Raw genomic sequence first — 20,496 nt, forward strand, 5'->3', positions numbered from 1 at the left:
TGTAGAAGGTATTTGAAGTTATTACATGCTGATGTGGAACATGCTCAAGGAGTGATAGTGAACAATGGACAAAGAGATCGTTTTCTAGACTGACTTTATTACTGATATGGTTAAAAAAGTAAAAACACTAATGTGTGACTTTCTTAGGAATGAATATACTAAGCTGTGTTATTTGAGATTTACATAATGGTAACCATTGGCTTCTATATTTGGTGTGTAAGAGTGAGAGGAGGAAGGAAAAATAATAGAAATTCTAGTAATATGTGAAGTCATGTGAAACACTTAAGACTTTCTAATAACAAGTGAATTGATTCCAATAAAGAAAAGCCCTTTCAATCACATAGAGTAGAACACTAATTGAATGGTAGTGGTGAGGTCACATAAAAATGGGTGTGGACTTCATCAGCAGAGGGGACACAGTTCAGTGTTCAAGGTCTTGGAAGTGGTAAGGAGCCTTTTTTCTTACGGGACTGACAGTGGGATGGTGGATCAAGCAGAATGCAAATGAAGACAATATTTCAAGAGGGAGTCTAAGATACTTTGATATGTCATTATAGTTACCTACAGATTACTGTAGAACTCCTGAACTGGTAAAGAAACAATAATTAAATTGTAAATATTTTATTTATTTTTATTCTTTACATATATTATATCCAGACTGAAGTTATCCCACCCTCCTCCCAGCCCCCTGCCACATCCCCTTTCCCATAGATCCACTCATCCTCATTTTCTCTTCAAAAGAAAAAAATAACAGTCCTGCTACGTATATAAACCAAATATGGCATAATAATCTAATAAGGCTAGGCAGAAGACCTCATATCAATATTGGAGGAGGCAACCCAGTAGGAGGAAAATGTTCACACGCATAGGTAAAAGCAACAGAGGTAGCCCCCACTCCCACTCTTCAGGGTCCCCACAAGAACACCAAGGTATACAACTGTATTGTCTATGCAGAGGACCTGGCTCAAACCCATGAGGGGTCTGTGATGTCACTTCAGTCTCTGTGAGCTCCTGTGAGCCCTTAGTTGATTATGTGAGTCATGTTCTCATGGAGTCCTCAACCCTCTAGTTCCTAGAATCCTTCCTCTCCCTCTTCTGTAGCTTCCCGAGGCTTCTCCTAGTGTTTGCCTGTGGGTGTCTCCTGTTGGTTGCTGGACAATGCCATTCTGATGACAATTAGACTAGGCATTGATCTATGAGCATAGCACAATACCATTAGGAATCATGTCAATTTTTTTTCCAGTTGTGCTTGGTTCTATCCTGGGTTTCTGAGGTGCCCAGCCTCTGGTTCCTGGACACCCACACAGTCTCAGATGTGGGCTCCTTCTTGATGTTGCCCATAACTAGGAGACTTCATGAGGATCACACTCATAGATTCCAGGGAATTTTCACAGTACCAAGTTTCTACATTATCCCCCAAATGCCCCCCAATTCCAGTTGTCTCTCCAAGTAATCTCTCCATCTATCCAATGCCCCCTCCCTCCTGGACCCTCCTGTTTCCATCCTATTAATCCCAAGTCTGCCCACAAACTCTTTTCTAATTTCCCTTCTCATGGAATTCCATACATCCCACCTTGAGCTCTCCTTGTTACTTTGCCTGTCTGGGTCTGTGAATTGTAGCATGTGTAGTTGGAAGTTTCTCCAGTCCTGCCCAGGCCCTGCAGTCGGGATGAATCTCTCCCACCCAGTCCTGCAGCTGCTCAAACCCAAATAAACATACAGAGGCTTAAGATTAATTATGAACTGTATGGTCATTAGCTCATGCTTATTATTGACTAGGTCTTACACTTAAATTAACCCATAATTCTTATCTATGTTTAACCACGTGGCTTGGTACCTTTTCTCAGTTCTGCCTTGTCATCTTGTTTCCTCTGTGTCTGACTGGTGACTCCTGACTCAGCCTTCTTCTTCCCATAATTCTCCTTGTCTGCTTATCCTGCTTATACTGCCTGCCTGGCTACTGGCCAATCAGCATTTTATTATCAACTAAACAGAATAACATACATTCACAGCATGCAGAATGACATTCCACAGCTCTTACACTTTTCTGTCTAATCAGAAAGGAAGGTTTTAACTTTAACCTAGTAAAATTATATATAATAGAGTAGTTATCAAGCAAGAATTACATCTACAATACCTAGTCTATTTGTATTTGGCAAAATTAAAGAAAATATTCAATCTATCCTATATTTGTGAGTCTAAAATTTCTTATCTAATTTATCTTTTATTATTATCAAGGAAAATTATAACTAGTCTTCAACTACATCAAAGACCTTACAAGGATATAATATTACCTAAGTAAACAGGAAATGCATTGTAAGCAACTTTCAAAACTCCTGAAGTGACAGAGACAGCTGGCTGCTTGGATAGTCATCCAAAGTTCCTCTGCAACATTGGGGTATCCATCTTCAGCCTGTAGGCTTAGAGTCTTTTAGCTACTTGTTTCTGTGTCTTGTAGAATGTCTTGGCAGTTTCTTCTGTGAAGCAAGAACCTGAAGGACTATCTCACCATGCAAAGTTTAGTGGTCCAACATACAGTCAAAGTTGACACAAGGGCACTTTTTTGTCCAGTGTCTAACTTTTGTCACAAAGAAAGCAAAATTCACAATGAGTTTCTTCAATGCCCATTATCTTCTCTGAAGTAGATTGGTGCTGCCAGAAGCAGACCTGTCTCAATGCCCAGAAAGTCAAAGTTCTTAAAGCATTTTAAATGCCATATTCTGTAGGTCTTTGAAGTGTTTGAAGATTACCTACCTAGTTGAAATATATCTATGCATATCTAGAAAACTTAACTAACACAACTATAAGTGTGATTATCATTGATGACTAGTTATTAATCTGTATTTCTTAATTATACATTACAATTTTAAATGAGTTGTGTAGCATGAATCTTAACAGGTCTTGTTAATAAAATCAAACCTGAGGTCAGTTATTGGGGTGAACAATGGAAGATCAGAGAAGTAGAACAAGCCACAGCTACCTCACCTTGCCAGTTCTTCAGCTGATCCTGTTTCCTTAGACTGGAAGCCTCGGAGTCCTCATTCAGAAAGGATCTCAGTTGAACTGTGATGCTCCAAAGCCTAAAAGCTTAATCAGCCAAATGCTTAACTAGCTCTGGTTCCTGGTATTTTATATTTCCCAAGGTATTTTATATCATTAGTGGCTATTGTAAAGGGTGATGTATCTCTGATTTCCTTCTCAGCCTGTTTGTCTAATGTATATAGGAGGGCTACTGATTTTTTTAGTTGATCTTGTATCCTGCAATGTTGCTGAAGGTTTTTATTAGCTGTATAAGTTCCTTGGTTGAATTTTCAGGGTCACTCATGTATACTAACATGTCCTCTGCAAATAGGGAGAGCTTGACTTCTTTCTTTCCAATTTGTATCCCCTTAATCTCTTTATGTTGTCTTATAGCTCTGGCTAGAACTTCAAGTACTATATTGAATAAGTATGGGGAGAGGGGACAGTCTTGCCATGTTCTTGATTTTAGTGGTATTGCTTTGAGTTTCTCTCTGTTTAATTTGATGTTGGCTGTTGGCTTGCTGTAGATTGCCTTTATTATGTTTAGGTATGTCCCCTGTATTCCTGATCACTCCAAGACCTTTATCATGAAGGGGTGTTGGATTTTGTCAAATGCCTTCTCTGCATCTAGTGAGATGATCATGTGGTTTTTTTCTTTGAGATTGTTTATATGGTGTATTACATTGACGGACTTTTGTATGTTGAACCACCCTTGCATCCCTGGGATGAAGCCTCCTTGATCATGGTGGATTATTGTTTTGATGTGTTCTTGGAGTCTGTTCGCCAGAATTTTATTGAGTATTTTTGCATCAATGTTCATGAGGGAGATCAGTCTGTAGGTTTATCTGGTCTTGATTTAACTTAGGAATGTGGTACCTATCCAGAAAATTATCCATTTCTTTTAGATTTTCCAGTTTTGTGGAGAAGAGGTTTTTGAAGTATGACCTGATGATTCTCTGGATTTCCTCATTGTCTGTTGTTATGTCCCCCTTTTCATTTCTGATTTTGTTAATTTGGGGGCTCTGTGTCTTTTGGTTAGTTTGGATAAGGGCTTGTCTATATTGTTGATCTTCTCAAAGAACCAATGCTTTGTTTCATTAATCCTTTGTATTGTTCTCTTTATTTCTATTTTATTGATTTCAGCTCTCAATTTGATAATTTCCTGGCATCTGTTCCTCCTGGGAGACTTTGCTTCTTCCTGTTCAAGGGCTTTCAGGTGTGCTGTCAAGTCACTAGCATGAGATTTCTCCAGCTTCTTTATGTGGGCATTCAGTGCTATGAATTTCCCTCTTAGCACTGCTTCCATAGTATCCCATAAGTTTGGGTATGTGGTGTATTCATTTTCATTGATCTCTAGGAAGTCTTTAAGTTCTTTCTTTATTTCTTCCTTAACCCATTGGTGATTCAGTTGAGCATTATTCAATTTCCATGAGATTGTAGGATTTCTGTAGCTTTTTCTGTTGTTGAAATCTAACTTTAAACCATGGTGGTGTGATAGAACACAGGGGGTTATTCCAATTGTTTTGTATCTGTTGAGATTTGCTTTGTGGCCAAGTATGTGGTTGATTTTTAGAGAAGGTTCCATGAGGTGCTGAGAAGAAGGTATATTTTTTTTTTTGGGTGGAATGTTCTGTAGATATCGATTAAGTGCATTTGAGCCATAACATCAGTTAAGTCCATTATGTCTCTGTTAAGTTTCAATTTGGCCTATCTATCTGTCCAGAGGTGAAAGTTGGGTGTTGAAATCTCCCACTATTAATGTGTGGGGTTTTATATGTGATTTAAGCTTTAGTAATGTTTCTTTTACATATGTGGGTGGTCTTGTGCCTGGGGCATAAATGTTCAGAATTGAGACTTCATCTTGGTGGATCCTTCCTGCGATGAGTATGTAATGTCCTTCATCATCACTTTTGATTGATTTTAGTTTGAAGTCTGTTTTGCTGCATATTAGGATGGCTACACCAGCTTGCTTCTTAAGACCATTTGATTGGAAAATCTTTTCCCAGCCTTTTATTCTTAGGAGGTGTCTGTCTTTGAATTTGAGGTGTATTTCTTCTATGCAACAGAAAGATGGGTCCTGTTTTCTTATCCATTCTGTTAGTCTGTGTCTTTTTATAGGTGAATTAAGTCCATTGATATTAAGGGATATTAATGACCAGTGATTGTTCGTTCCTGTTGTTTTTTTTACTTTTGGTCGTAGTGTGTGTGTACTTTTCTTCTTTGGGGTTTACTTCTGTGGTGTTATCTATTGCCTATGTTTTCATGGGTGTATCTGCCTTCCTTAGGTTGGAATTTTCCTTCTAGTGCTTTCTGTAGGGCTGAGTTTGTGGATAAGTATTGTTTAAATGTGGTTTTGTCTTGGAAGGTCTTGTTCACTCCATCTATGATGATTGAAAGTTTTGCTGGGTATATTAGTCTAGGCAGTCATCCATGGTCTCTTAGTGTCTGCATTATATCTGTCCAGGTCCTTCTGGATTTCAAAGTCTCCATTGAGAATTCAGGTGTTATTCTGATGGGTTTGCCTTTATAAGTCACTTGGCCTTTTTCCTTTGCTGCCCTTAATATTCTTTCTTTATTCTGTATGTTTAGTTGTTTAATTATTATGTTTCAAGGGGACTTTTTTGGGGGTCTAGTCTGTTTGGTGTTCTATAGGCTTCCAGAATCTTCATAGGCATTTCCTTCTTTAAGTTGGGAAAGTTTTCTTCTATGATCTTGTTAAATATATTTTCTGTGCCTTTGAGTTGGTATTCTTCTACTTCCTCTATCCCTATTATTCGTAGGTTTGGTCTTTTCATGGTTTCCCAAATTTCTTGGACATTTTAGGTCATGACTTTGTTGGTTTTAATGTTTTCTTTGACTGATGAATCTATTTCTTCTACCATATCTTCAACACCAGAGATCCTCTCTTCCATCTCTTGCATTCTGTTGGTTATACTTGCCTCTGAAGTTCCTGTTGGTTTACTCAGATTTTCTATTTCCAACATTCCTTCTGCTAGTGTCTTCTTCATTTTTTCTATTCCCCTCTTCAGGTCTTGGATTGTCTCCCTTGATTTTTAATGATTTTCTTTCAAGGATTTATTGTTTTCTTCTGCTTTAATTGTCCTTTCCTCTAGTTTTTTTTATAGCATTCTTCCCATTTTTTGTTTGTCTGTTCCTCTACTTTAGTTTTGATTTCTTCTATATAAGGCTCTAGCCTCTTCATGATGTTACTTATAAAGTTGTTTTCTTCTTCTTCTTCCATTCTGTGATGTTCAGTTCTAGCTCTGGTCCAGATGGGAGTTCAAGCTTTTACATCTTTAATTAACCCATTTTTATAAATCTATACTTTGCCACATGGCTCATTGCTTACCAGTATCTTTACATCTTGCTTCTCTTGGTGGTGGCTGGCATTGTCTCTTCTGTTCTGATTGGTTGATAAATAAAGCTGTTTGTCCAATGATGAAGCAGAATAAGGTTAGGCAGGACATTCTAACTAGAGAGAGAGAGGAAGGGGATAGACAGAACAGATCATTGTTACTAACAGCTGAATAATACTCCACTGTGAAAATGTACCACATTTTCTTTATCCATTCTTTGGTTGTGGGGCATCTTGGTTGTTTCCAATTTCTGCTTATTAGGAATGTAGCCACTATGAACATAGTTGAGCACATGTCCTTGTGGTAGGATGGAGTGTCCTTTGGGTATATGCCCAAGAATGGTATAGCTGGGTCTTCAGTTAGAACAATTTCCAATTCTCTTCAGAACCTCCATATTGGTTTCCAAAGTTGCTGTTCAAGTTTGCACTCCCTTGGAGTACTGTGGAGGAGTGTTCCACATGCTCCACTTCTCTCCGGCATGAGTTGTCACTTGTGTATTTGATTTTAGCCATTGTGACAGTTATAAGATGAAATCTCTATGTTGTTTTGATTTGCATTTTCCTGATGGCTAAGGATGTTAAATATTTCTAAGTGTTTCTCAGCCATTTGAGATTCCTCAATTGAGAGTTCTCTCTTTAGTTCTGCACCCCATTTTTAATTGGATAAATTTTTGTTGATGTCAAGATTCTTGAATTATTTATGTATTTTGATTATTAGCATGCTATTGGATGTGGAATTGGTGAAAGTCTTTTCCCATTCTATGGGCTGCTGTTTTGTCCTATTGACAGTGTCCTTTGTCTTAGAGAAGCTTTTCAGTTTCATGAGGTCCCATTTATTGATTATTATTCTTAGTACTTATGCGTTCAGTGTTCTGTCCAGGAAGTTGTCTCCTGTGCCTATGCAATCAAGGCTAGTCCCCACTTTCTTTTCCATTAGGTTCAGTGGGTCTGGTTTTATGTTAAGTTCTTTGATCTGTTTGTATGATAAGAATCCAAATATGGATCTATTTGCATTCTTCTACATGTTAAGTTCCATTAAAACCAGCACCATTTGTTGAAGATGCTTTCTTTTTTCCAGTTTGTATCTCTGGCTTCTTTATAAAAAAAAAACAGTTGTCCATAGGTGTTTGGATTTGTGAATATGTCTTAAATTCAATTGTATTGATCAACATGTCTGTTTTTATGCCAACACCATATGGTTTTCATTACTATAATTCTGTAGTATAGCTTGAAATCATGGATAATTATACCTATAGATGTTCTTTTATTGTAGAGTATTGTTTTAGCTGTCCTGGGTTTGTTTTTTGTTTTTCCATATAAAGTCTGTAAAAATTGTGTTGGAATGTTGCTGGGGATTGAATTGAACCTGTAGATTACTTTTGGTAGAATGGCCATTTTTACAATGTTAATCCTGCCAATCCATGAGAATGGGAGATATTTCCATCTTCTGATACATTCTTCAAATTCTTTCATCAAAGACTTGAAGTTTTTATCATACAAGTCTTTCACTTGCTTGGTTAGAGTTACTCCAAGATATTTTATATTATTTGTGCCTATTTTGAAAGGTGTTGTTTCTCTTATTTCCTTCTTAGTTAGCTTATCATTTGCATACAGGAAGATTACTGATTTTTTTTCTAGTTAATCTGAGCTTCTTCAGCTCTCTTATTTCTCCAGAAAGAACTTCAATTACTGTATTGAATATATATAAAGTGGAAAACCTTTTCTAGTTCCTGATTTTACTGGAATTGCTTTGATTTTCTCTGTATTTAATTTTATATTGGCTATTGGCCTGCTGTAAATTGCCTTTATTATGTTTATGTATGTTTCTTGTATCATTTATCTCTCCAAAACTTCTATCATGAAGGGTTGTTGGATTTTGTCAAAGGTTTTTCCAGCACCTACTGAGATGATCATGTGATTTTTACTTTCACTTTGTTTATATGGTATATTACATTGACAGATTTTTGTATGTGGAACTATCACTGCATCTCTGGGATGAAGAATACTTGATTATTATGGAAGATTATACCATGAATCCTAAAGGGTCTTGCCAGTTCCTCAGCTGATCCTGTTTCCTCAAATTGGAAGCCTCTGAGGCCACATCCAAATGAATCTCAGCTGAACTGCTGCTAGAAAGCCTAAAAGCTTAACCAGCATCTAGTTCCTCATTCTCACGCCTTAAATACCTTTCTGCTTTCTGCCATCACTTCCTGGGATTAAGGCATGAGTCATCATGCCTAGCTGTTTCCAGTGTGGCCTTGAACTCACAGAGATCCAGGCAGATCTCTGCCTCTGGAATGCTAGGATTAAAGGCATGTGTGCCACTATTTTATGGCCTCTATATCTAGTGGCTGTTCTGTTCTATGACCCCAGATAAGTTTATTAGGGTGCACAATATTTGGGGGAACACAATACCATCACAGATGATTCTTTTATATGTTCTTGGAATTGGTGCAAGTATTTTATTGAGTAATTTTGCATCCATGTTCATGAGGAAAATTGGTCTGTAATTCTCCTTCTTTGTTGAATCTTTGTGTGGTTTGGGTTCCAGGGTAACTGTGGCCTCATAAAAACAATTTGGCAATGTTCCATCTGCTTATATGATATATAATAATTTGTAGAATATTGACATTAGCTCTTCTCTAAAAGCCTGCTAAAATTCTGTACTAAAACCATCTGGTCCTGGGATTTTTTTGGGGGGGATTGGTAAACTTTTAATGACTGATTCTATTTCCTTCAGGGCTATATGTCTATTTAAAATGTTTATCTTATGTTGATTTAATATCAGTAAGTAGTATCTATCAATAAAACTATCAATTTCTTTTAGATTCTCCAATTTTTTGGAGTTTAGGTTTTTAAAGTATGACCTAATGATTCTTTGGATTTCCTTGATATCTATTACTATGCCCCCTTTTTTGTTTCTACATTTGTTAATTTGGATATTTTCTCTCTGTCTTTTAGTGAGTTTGGATAAGGATTAGTCTCCTGTTGATTTTCTCAAAGAAACAGCTCTTTGTTTTATTTGTTCTTTGTATTGTTCTCTTTGTTTGTATTTTATTGGTTTCATACCTTAGTATAATTATTTCTTGCCATCTACTACTCTGGGGTGAGCTTGCTTCTTTTTATTCTAGAGCTCTCTCAAGTGTGCTGTTAAGTTGCTAGTATAAAATCTCTCCAATTTCTTTATGTAGGCACTTATGCTACGAATTTTCCTCTTAGCACTGCTTTCATTGTGTTCCATAAGATTGGTGGGTATGTTGTGCATTCCTTTTCACTAAATGCTAGGAAGTCTTTAATTCCTTTATTTATTTCTTCCTCAGTCTGTAATCATTCAGTAGAGAGTTGCTCAGTTTCCATGAGTGTGTAAGCTTTCTGTTGTTTCTGTTGTTGTTGAAATACAGCTTTAATTTATGGTAATCTGTTAAGATGCAGGGGGCTATTTCAATTTTGGTTTTTTTGGGTTTTTTGTATCTGTTGAGACTGATTTGTGACTGAGTGTGTGGTCAATTTTAGAGAATGTTTCCTGAGGTGCAGTAAAGAAGATGTATTCTTTTGTGATCGGGTAAAATGTTCTGTATATATCTGTTAGGTTCATTCCATTCATAACATCTATCAGTTCACCTATTTATCTGTTTAGTTTCTGTCTGGATGACCTGTCCATTGGTGAGAGTGGGGTATTGAAGTCTCCCACTCTCAATGTATGAGGGTCAATGTGTGATTTTATGCTTTAGTAGTGTTTCCTTTACATATGTGGGAGCCCTTGTGTTTGAGGTATAGATGTTAAGAATTGAAAAATTATCTTGATGGGTTTTTCCTCTAATGAGTATGAAGTATGCTTCCCTCTCTCTTTTGATTATCTTTGTTTGGGAGTCTATTTTGTTAGATATTAGAATGGCTACACCAGTTTGTTTCTTGGGTCAATTTGCTTTGAAAACCTTTGTCTAACTCTTACCTCTGGGACAATGTCTGTCTTTGATGTAGAGGTGTGTTTCTTTTCTGCAGCAACAAAATGGATCCTGTTTTCACATCCATTCTGTTAGTCTGAGTCTTTTTATTAGGAGAATGATTCCATTCATATTGAAAGGTATCGCTGAAAGAATTATTAGTAATTCCTGTCATCTTATTGCTGTTGTTGTTTGTGGTGGTGGTGGTGGTGGTGGTGGTGATGTGTGTGTGTGTGTGTGTGTGTGTGTGTGTGTGTGTTTAGTTTTCTTCTTTTGATTTTGCTGGTGTGAGATTATTTATTTTCTGTTTTCATGGGTATACTTAACCTTGTTTGGTTGGAGTTTTCCTTCTAGTACATTCTGTGTGGCTGGGTTTGTGGGTAGGTATTGTTTAAATTTGATTTTATTATGAAATATCTTGTTTTCTTCATCTATGGTGAATGAAAGTTTTTCTGGGTATAATATTCTTAGCTAGCATCTGTTCTCTCTTACAGTTTGTAGGACATCTTTTCAGGTCCTTCTGTCTTTTAGAGTCTCCATTGTGAAGTGTGGTATAATTCTATATATCTGCCTTTGTATGTTACCTGGCTTTTTTTACCTTATTGCTTCTAATATTTTTCTTTGTTCTATATGTTTAGTATTTTGATTGTTATGTGGCCATTGGTCTTTCCTTTCTGGTTTAATCTATTTGCTGTTCTGTAAGCTTCTTGTACCTTTATAAGCAAGTCCTTTAGATTAGGAATATTTTATGATTTTGTTTAAAACGTTTTCTGGACCTTTGAGGTGTGATTCTTTTCCTTCTATTCCTATTATTCTTAGGTTTGTTCTTTTCAAAGTATCCCAGATTTCCTGGAAGTCTTGTGTCAGGAATATTTCAGATTTAACATTTTATTTGGCTAATGTATCTATTTCTTCTATTATGTCTTCAACACCTAAGATTCTCTTTTCCATCTCTTGTTTTCTGTTGGTGATGCTTGTATCTCTAGTTGCTGTTAACTTCCCTAGATTTTCCATTTCCTGAATTCCCTTAGTTTTTGTTTTATTACTTTCTATTTCTATTTTCATGTCTTCAGAGTTTTATTGGTTTCCTTCAACAGTTGATTTGCTTTTCTTGGCTTTCTTTTTAAGGGATGTATTCATTTCCTCTTTAAGGACCTCTATTATCTTCATAAAGTTAGTTTTAACTTGTGCATCAGATGTGTTGGAATACTCAGTGCTTACTATAATAGAATCATTGCACTCTGGTGGTGAGATTGCCCTGACTGTTGTTGATTGATTGTATTCTTTCACTGATGTCTAGGCATCTGGGATTGGGGTAATTATAAATCTAGATGCTGATTTCTGATTTTGTCTTTGTAGGATGGGTGTTTTGTTTCTGATTTCTGTTTCCGTTCTAGACTTCTGGCAGGTGTGGCCTATGGTTGATTAGAAGGTCTCTGTCCAAGTTGAGGGCTAGACATCTGATGGCTGGTGTGGGATCTTGTCAAGCAGGGTGTTTCCACCCATGTTGGGGCCTGGAGTTCTGGAGGCTGATATGGCCTCTGGTCTAGCCAGGGATTCTGAGGTTCTGGGTATATATGTGGCCTCTGCTGGAGCAGGGGCCTTCCACCAGAGGTATGGGCCAGGATATGTTGATGTAGATGATGGACTGATGAGAGTAGGCTGGATGGGCCCTGAAGGAGTGTTGTTGGTACACAGACAAGGGGTTACCTAGCTATCTGTGTGCCTGAGTAGCCTCTTGTGGTGCAGTGGACTTCTGTGAGATATATGGCAAATTCTAAATATTTTCTTTTAATCTAAACACACTTTGAAAAGTTTGTAAGAGTCTCCAAAGTCAGAAGCCCTTGGGAGCTTGTTAAAAATAAAGTTGTTGACCCTACCTCCAATATGTTGAATAAAAATCCCTTAGGATAGGACTTTGGCAGTCAACTCTCATCTGAAAAAAAAATACCTAAGCAAACATGATTTACAGCAAAGTTGAGAACTTTCGTTTCATATACATCCATTTAACTGTTGTATTTGTTACATAAACAGAATTGAGGTAAATAAAATACTAGCTTATATTCTATTTGGATTTTCTAAAGGGTGTTACAGTAAAATGATATTATTAGTATTTAGCTAGATATCATGAAACTGGGAGAGGTAAAGAAATAACCATCACAGGATGTTTTTGTTCACTGATTTTTAGATATGTATATTAGTTGAAGAGAGGGAATTATCAGTGGTTCTTATTGGAGGCTTTTGGCACATATATTTGATCTTTTAAAAAATTGATCTTTGAAAATTTAGTACATTATTTTTCATTTTCTAATTATCAAGTGAGTTAAACCTCAAATTGAATAAAGAATTCCACATTTATACAGATTAATTCATACAAAACCACATAAATATTATTGGTAAATGAAAAGGTTACATTATGTGTCAAATCAGATTAAAGATGAATTCTCAAAGTGCTCACTGTGTTCAGGCCCAGAAGAGGGGAAATAAAAAAGTGGCTCTTATCCTTTTAGAAACTAAATCTTCATTAAGTAACATGAATTATAATTCTGGGAAAAATAACATAGATTCAGCAAAGCTCAGAGCTACAGAAGAGTGAATTATAGAAAAGAACTAGCATTAGCTAGATGATCAATAAGGGCCTCCTTAGGAGGTCATGTTTCTCTAGGTGTTAAATGGTGAGGAAGGAAACATAGTTTCTAGTATTGCAATGACTAAAGGAAGCCTGGAGCTATCATCAAAGTACTCATTGCTTAGGTGTTAATATTAGAGTTGGGAGCCTGGACTGCAATGTTTAGTAATATCCCCTACGTCAGTAGAGAAGCTGGATGTAGTTTCATCCTCAAAATTACTGAACCTGTTAGAAGACTGGAAAGGGCTTCCAGGAAAATCAAGGACCCAATGTTCCCCAGCAGAGCCATCTGGGAAATGGGACAACTGTTGGTGAGGATTCCTTATGAAGAAGAGCACCTGCAGGTGTACTATTTCTCACCAGTTGTGCAACACTGAGCATGTTGCTCAATAACTGCAAACATTAGGTTCCTCAGCAGAATCAGGAGAGTGCCTAGCTGAGATAGCCCATTTGAAATTATTCTGTTGCTTTGTTCGCTGTGTATTTGGAGTACCCTACAATCATAGTAATTACTATTTTTCTTAAAATTTGAAATAAAGTACCTCATCTATATAATAACATTGTTCACTATTCACATAAGTAAAATGTATTAATTTGCAGCCATTTTAACATAATGTTTCCATATATTTTAGTTTAGACTATTCTATGATTTGACAGTGAGTCATTATAAACATATTATTAATATTTATATTTTAAAATTATGTATTCCAAAATATATTTTAAGGTAGTTCCTAGTAGTACCTATGTAATTATTTATTCTAATCTTTGTTTTATCTATTTAATAGTGCTTAGTTTTAAAATCTAGCATGAAAGTTACAGTGAGCTCCAACAGTGGAATTTCTAGTGTTGCTTTTGAACAAGTTTATTTTAAATGTAATGTTGTCTCCTTTAAGGAGTATTGTTTTTGAGGATTCCTCTTCCTTTTTCTTTTAACCAAGTGATTTCTACCAGTAATACAAATGATATTAGATGTAATGACTACTTCCAGCTGCTGACAGTTATTTCTTCAATGAATAAACTATTAAGTTAGAGGCCAAAAGTTGGAGACAGAAAGTATTTAAAGTGTTACAAGTTAGGCTATCATTTTTGGAATATATGTGTGTAAATGCATGTGTGCATATGGTTGTAGTAGAGAAAGAGAGAGATACAGCTTACTTAGAAGCATTATTTTATTTTTAATAGTTTTATTTGCTCTTTGAGAATTTAACACATGTATTTTGATCACATCCACCCCTACTACCTCCTTTCAATGCTTCCTGAAGACCATCCCCCACAATGTCCCCTTTCACTTTTATATACTTTGCGTGGCCCATTGAATCAATTATTCCTGCTAGACTGTGTATAGGTGTAAACCATCCACTAGAGCATTAGTAACATATAACCCAAAAGAAAATGACTATCTGTGCAACAGCTGCCATCAGTTGACAAACGTTCACTGCACATATGCCTCCTGAGCTATTTCCCCATCCAAGAGAGAAGGCTGAATGGCTTGATCCTCTGCAGGTGACCACAGCTCCTGGAGGTTCATGAGTACAGCAGCGGCAGCATGTCCTGAAGACAGAGTTTTACATCACTGTTCTGTCCTGCTTTTGACTTCTTTTTTCACCCCTCTCTTGTGATATTTTCTGTACTGCAAGGGAGGGGAGAGTTGATCTAAATATTCCAGTTAGCACCCATAGTCGCCTGTCTGTGCTCTGACCAGGAATGTGTCTCTCTGCATTAACTACAGCCAACTACAAAAAAAGAAACCTTGTTGTCAAGGGGAAAGTAGCACTAACCTCGGGGTATAAGTATAAATATGTAGAAGACATGTCTGTTTAGACAAAAAAAAAGTAATACGTTTCCTGGGTTATGACCTTCCCAATTATGGACCTCTGTAGTGTTTACCATAGTAGGCGTAAATTACCTCCTACAAAGAAAGCTTCAGCCGGGTGGTGGTGGTGCATGCCTTTAATCCCAGCACTGGAGAGGCAGAGCCAGGTGGGTCTCTGTGAGTTCAAGGCCAGCCTGGGCTACCAAGTGAGTTCCAGGAAAGGCACAAAGCTACACAGAGAGACCATGTCTCGATAAAACCAAAAAGAGAGAGAGAGAGAGAGAGAGAGAGAGAGAGAGAGAGAGAGAGAGAAGAAAGCCTCAAATCTAACCAGAAAGCAGTTGATTAACCCCTTAACAGTTCTGATTCTGTATCAGTGAATACATTTGGCCAGGCAGGTCAGTATTATAACATGTAGGGCCCAGTGCTGATCAGATCGTTGATGGCTTTCCCCACTCCATCTACCTTACAGAGAGGCCTCTGGTATTACAGTGATCCAGAAGATATGACGTTACTGTTTTGGTTCAAGATTAATTTTTCTATGTCTAGCAATCCAAAAAATGTGTTGTTTTTAACAATGTGTTCTTGCAATCAGTTTATTAGTTGAAAACAATTATGAATAGTGTGTGCTGTGTTGGGAACTTCTGAGGCTTCCCTGAATAATAACTGCAAGGAAGTATCCCACTCCTTATTAAATTTCCATTTTATGAGTCATGTGTTTTGGGAGTAGCATTGTCCACCAATTCAAGGGATTCTCATTCAAGCTCATATTATTTTACTAAAAGATATTTTAATTAACACACAAACCAGTAAATTTCCATTTTTCTTTGATATATCCTTAGCTTTGCATAATTTGCTCTCTGTCTTCTCCTCACTATCTTCTTTGTACCCATCCCTACATAAATCCCTCGTGTGCTTGCAAGCCTCTCCTTTCATGTAACATGTATTTGACTCCTCCAATTTTGTATTTTTTTTTAATGAAATTGTAAAATAGTATATTTCTGTATGGCTTCTTCATATACCTTCATTTCTCCTCCTAGCCTCTAGGTTTCTCCCTCTTTTCCATAATCCCTCACTGCTTAAACATTTCCTCTTTAGCATACTTCCTCTCTACTTTTATTCATTTTATTGGATTGATTTACTCTCAGATATTTTATTTATTTTCATTTTATTAAAACACTTTATGTCTCTTTTTCATCTGCCTGTTTATCACTCCCCCATCATGTATGTGTGTGAGTGAGCACACACAACTACACACACACACACACACACATACACACACACACAAACATGTCATCACACATATGTGGAAGTGAGATTTCAGAAGTAGATTGCCTCCTTCCTTCTCTGTGTTTTGGAATAACTGTAGATTTCTGATTATTTTTCTTCTCTGAAGTTCTGGTAAGATTCTACAGGTGATCCCATCTGGTATTATACTTTGACTTTAGTGGGGAGAATTTCTATGACTATTTCAATCTCATTATTATTTATAGATCTCTTCAGATTATTTCATTGTGGTTTATTTTTTGTACATTTACACATCAAGGAAATTATCTATTTCTTTACAAAATCTATTTTAGTGGAGTAAAATTATTTAATGTATTGTCATAGATTTTTCTATATTTCACTAGCACCTTTGGTAATGCATCCATTTTCATAAAAGTTTAATTATTTGTAACCTTTCTTTTAGTAAATTTGGCTGAGTTTAATATATTTTTATCTTTTCAGTGAATTACTACTAGATGTAAAGCCATTAATTAATATGCACAATGACATTCCCCATGTTAGTCTTCAGGCCTCACTGGATGGTCTGCAATCACGATGAATTTGAGAGAATACTATATCAAATCACCAGGGGGTTGCACATTGACCATCTATAGCTAATCCACTAAAGCAGGGATTTGGCAATGTGGCAAGGGAGGCCTGTAGTGATAACAACAAACAAACATAAAATGCAGTGTACTTATTCTCAGAGAAGTGCAGTTTTGAGCACAGGGGTTGAGTGTTACACAGATGCCCAACTAATGTTTTATGTTGGGAGGTGGCTGCCAAAAGAAGTGTTCTCTGAGTTGAAATCATATTGAAAAAATAAAAGCAAGCTATCTAGAAAGCATAGGTGCATAGGTGCACTGCAAGTAGATAAATTATGAAATGGAATGAAATATGCCCCAAATGAGCAGCTTATATTCTTTAAAGTTTCTCTTTGCCATTAGAAGGAAATGGGAAGATGAGGGACAGATGGGAAATCTAACATGGCAACTAAGTTTGCAATTTCAGCAATAAGGTGGAAGTTGGTATTTTCTATGAAAGGATGCATAGGAAGTATAGAATTGAAAATTAATTACATTTTAATATATTAATTCCCAAATGTCAAAGAATATGTGGTAGAAATGTTGTTTAGCAGTTGGAAAACAGAAAATTTATGCCACAGAAAAAGAAATATTTGTTGTAAGTAAAAAGTAAGCATAAAATCTTTGTGTCATTATAAGATTATAGTCAATTCTTAATTTACATTAAAATTAAATTATTTTAGTTGGTTTCAGAATAATTCACATAATTAAACAGACACATATAAGTATAACTCCTTGTAGTTTGTTCATATTTTATCTCACTGTAACATTTTTTATTAGGCTATGAAGGTGAAAATCTGATGAAAATCCTAAAAGACATTGAAAGCAGTACAGAAATCATGCTGGACAGATGGAAGTTTGAAGTCATACCCAATGACAAAGATGAGAAAGGAGATCCTGTGCCTTATAGCATCATCAATAATTACTTTTCCATTGGCGTGGTAAGATTCTTTTTCACTAAATCTTACTATTTTTACCTGTCTTAAATAATTGATGAAATGTCTCAATCTATGAAAATTTACTGATCATAAAAAAAATTATCCTAATATTTTGTTAGGAAATACCTTTTTTTTTCCTTCTTCTTTTAAAATTTACTTACCTATAGTCTATGGACTAGAGTGTTCTGGCTGCATGTATGTCTGAATACCACATGTGTGCCTAATCACATGTAGAGGCCCACAAAGGTTTCATAGTGAGATCTGAGCTTACTTTGTCCAGCAGGGCTGCATTAGAGGATTGCTTGACCACATGTGTGGTTACCAGTTGATTAGAAAGGGTCTGCATTTGGCTGTGCTGGGGGGAGATCTTTTGCTCTACCCCTTGGCATTCCTGTAAATAGTCCTTTAGAAGAGCAGAAAGTGGCTGGTCCATAATGATCCAGGCCCTCCTGAAGCTCTCCTGTGTTTCTGTCTGTTTCTCTCCCCTCTATCCTTCTATCTAATATCTCTTATGCCTTCATTCTCAAGATTTCCCTGTTGTAAAATGTGGGAGCCCATCTCCCAGCTGGGCTCCCACACATGGCACCAAGAACAGAGGCAGGGGACTTGGTGAAAGGAGAGAGAGGGCATCGCAGTTGAAAGGGGGCATGCCCGATAAGGAATTAAAAATAAAGATGATGACATTTTGTTCTCGGGAGTGAATGTAAGGCAGCTGAATGCTGAAGTGGAAAAGTGAGGCTGCAGCAAATATTTCTCCCTATCTAAGCTCTGTTGGCTTGCCTTTCGAGAACTAGAAACAAGTGAACAGCTTATCTGTCAGGAGGCAATTAAAATGCTAATACTATTTGTCAACAAGTCACTTTGAAACCCTTTAGAAAACTAGGGAAAGAGGTCCACACACTGGGAAATTGCTTTGGGTGTGGAAAAAAGAAAAAAAAACTTACGGGCAAATAAAAATAAAAAATAAGAAACTTGGGTTGTGTTTGAAATGCAGGAGAGAAACATTGACATTGGAATGCTCATGATAATCTTAAAAAGCAGTTTTAAAAAATTAAGAAGAGGGAATTTTACCCTCAGTCAAGTTTAGAGCACTGATGAATTAGGTTCTGACTGCAAACTGTCAGGAAAACATTCAAAATGATATCAAAGCTGACTATGAACTCCAAACTTTAGAAATGATTTGCATACTCCCTGTCTTGTTAATAGTGCAGTTAAGAAATCTTTTCTAGATGCTTGCTAAAGTTGCTAAAGTAGTCCTATAGAGTTTGCTTTTGAATAGGTTATATCTGTTAAGGGATTCTTCTAGATGTGTGCTAAAGTTTATAAAGTAGTTCTATAAAGTTTCCTTTTGAATATAAGTTTGTAAAATAGTTCTATAAAGTTTCCTCTTGAATATAAGAATGTAAAAAGAGTAAATATTGAATGTAAAAACTATAAATGTTGAATGTAAGTTTGTAAAAAGTGTATAGTGATATTCATATTAGAATTGTTTTTATTGTTCCATTAATATCTATCTAGTCTAGACAAAGTAGATAATATTAATTTTTAAAGGATAAACCAAATCAATCAAATTAAAGGCATCTTGAAATTTTTCTTACTCTTTTGTCTTCAGATACATTTGAATACTTTTTATGATAGCTCAAGATAAATTTAATGGTCTCAGTGGCCCTTGGAAAACTTAAGCAAAGGTGTCATAATTAGGAAAGTTTTTCTGTCTTCTTCTAGAAGCTTCCACTCCTTCTGTTTCTGTTTAGAAAGGGGTAGGTCTTCCACAAAGGAATAAGCCTCTTACAATCAAGTTAGTTTGTAGAAGTGTCTTCATAATTAGCATGGGTTATTGTTTAATTGAGTGGATACTCTGAAGTGTTTTGAAATGAATGTTTTGTCTTGGGAATCAAAATAGTCTCTTGAAATTTATGTTGAACACCTGTTAGGAGAGACTTTTGAAAAGGGCTTAGTGCAAATATGACTTCTGTAGTCATCTTAGATGCATTCCAAAAAGAATATTCCATCTTTTTTATCCTCTCCTCCTTTACTGGGAGGTGTGGCAGCTATAGAGATTGCTGTGGATGTTTGCAAGCTCTTAGTGGGGACCTGGACCAGAGCTGAGTTAGGCTCAGTACCCCCACTTACCAGAGGCTGGTAGCCAAAGACAGACAATTTTCTTCTTGATTGCTTTCTGAATGTATTTATGTAAAATTAATCAAGAAGAATGACCTAAGATAGGCACAGTCTATCTGAAGGGCCTGGACAGCCCTTTATTATGTCAATTAGGGGCCATTGTGGGGGCTCACAAAGGTTTCCTAGTGATATCTGAGCCCTGCTTTAGACTAGAACTGTGGTGTTGTGTGTGTCTTAGTGGATGAAGCTGCAAAATCATTTTCCTGGATATTTATTTTTGAACAGGGAACCTTTTGTAGTGTTCTCAATTCAAGCTATCTCCTGTCACATAAATTTGAATTCTCTCTGTTTGGAGCATTGGATGGGTAGGTTTTACCCTTAGGTACCTTTCCTGTTGGCCCAGTGAAGAGAATGAGGTTGGCCACTCATGGCTCCTGAGGCCTTGTTTCCTGTACCCTTCTTTGCTCTGATAAAGTTGTCTGCACAATTTTCTTTAAAAACCCACATTTTTATTAGATTTTGTTCTTCCTCCTCTCTCTCCTCTGCTGTAGATCTGAATAAGAGGACTGACTAGTAGCCACACCACAGCCTGAGTTCAATGCTCCTTGAAATTTCCTTCACGAAAGAAATTGATTTATTAATCCTATATTCATTATATTCAATTTCTCAGGACATTGGTCAAATGCAGCCAAATTCTTTGGTAGAATATAAAATAAATGGCTGCCAGGTGTGTGTGTGTGTGTGTGTGTGTGTGTGTGTGTGTGTGTGTGTTGTGTGTGTCAACTTCCAGTAGCACAGAGCTCAAATGGGGCTCCATGGAGTCAG

General features: G+C 36.6%; 1 protein-coding gene across 5 annotated transcripts in view; it reads left to right on the forward strand.

Annotated features, from left to right (window-relative positions):
* The window catches only part of Dgkb (diacylglycerol kinase beta), a 700,455-nt gene that overhangs the window by 294,227 nt on the left and 385,732 nt on the right, over nt 1-20,496 (forward strand). For all 5 annotated transcript variants that reach the window (XM_036205893.1, XM_036205892.1, XM_036205894.1 and 2 more), the window contains one exon: nt 17,393-17,553. In XM_036205893.1, coding sequence (XP_036061786.1) covers nt 17,393-17,553 — 161 coding nt within the window. The remainder of the gene's footprint in view (nt 1-17,392; nt 17,554-20,496) is intronic.

Source organism: Onychomys torridus, chromosome 14 (assembly GCF_903995425.1).
Source record: "Onychomys torridus chromosome 14, mOncTor1.1, whole genome shotgun sequence".
NCBI classification, from domain to species: domain Eukaryota; kingdom Metazoa; phylum Chordata; class Mammalia; order Rodentia; family Cricetidae; genus Onychomys; species Onychomys torridus.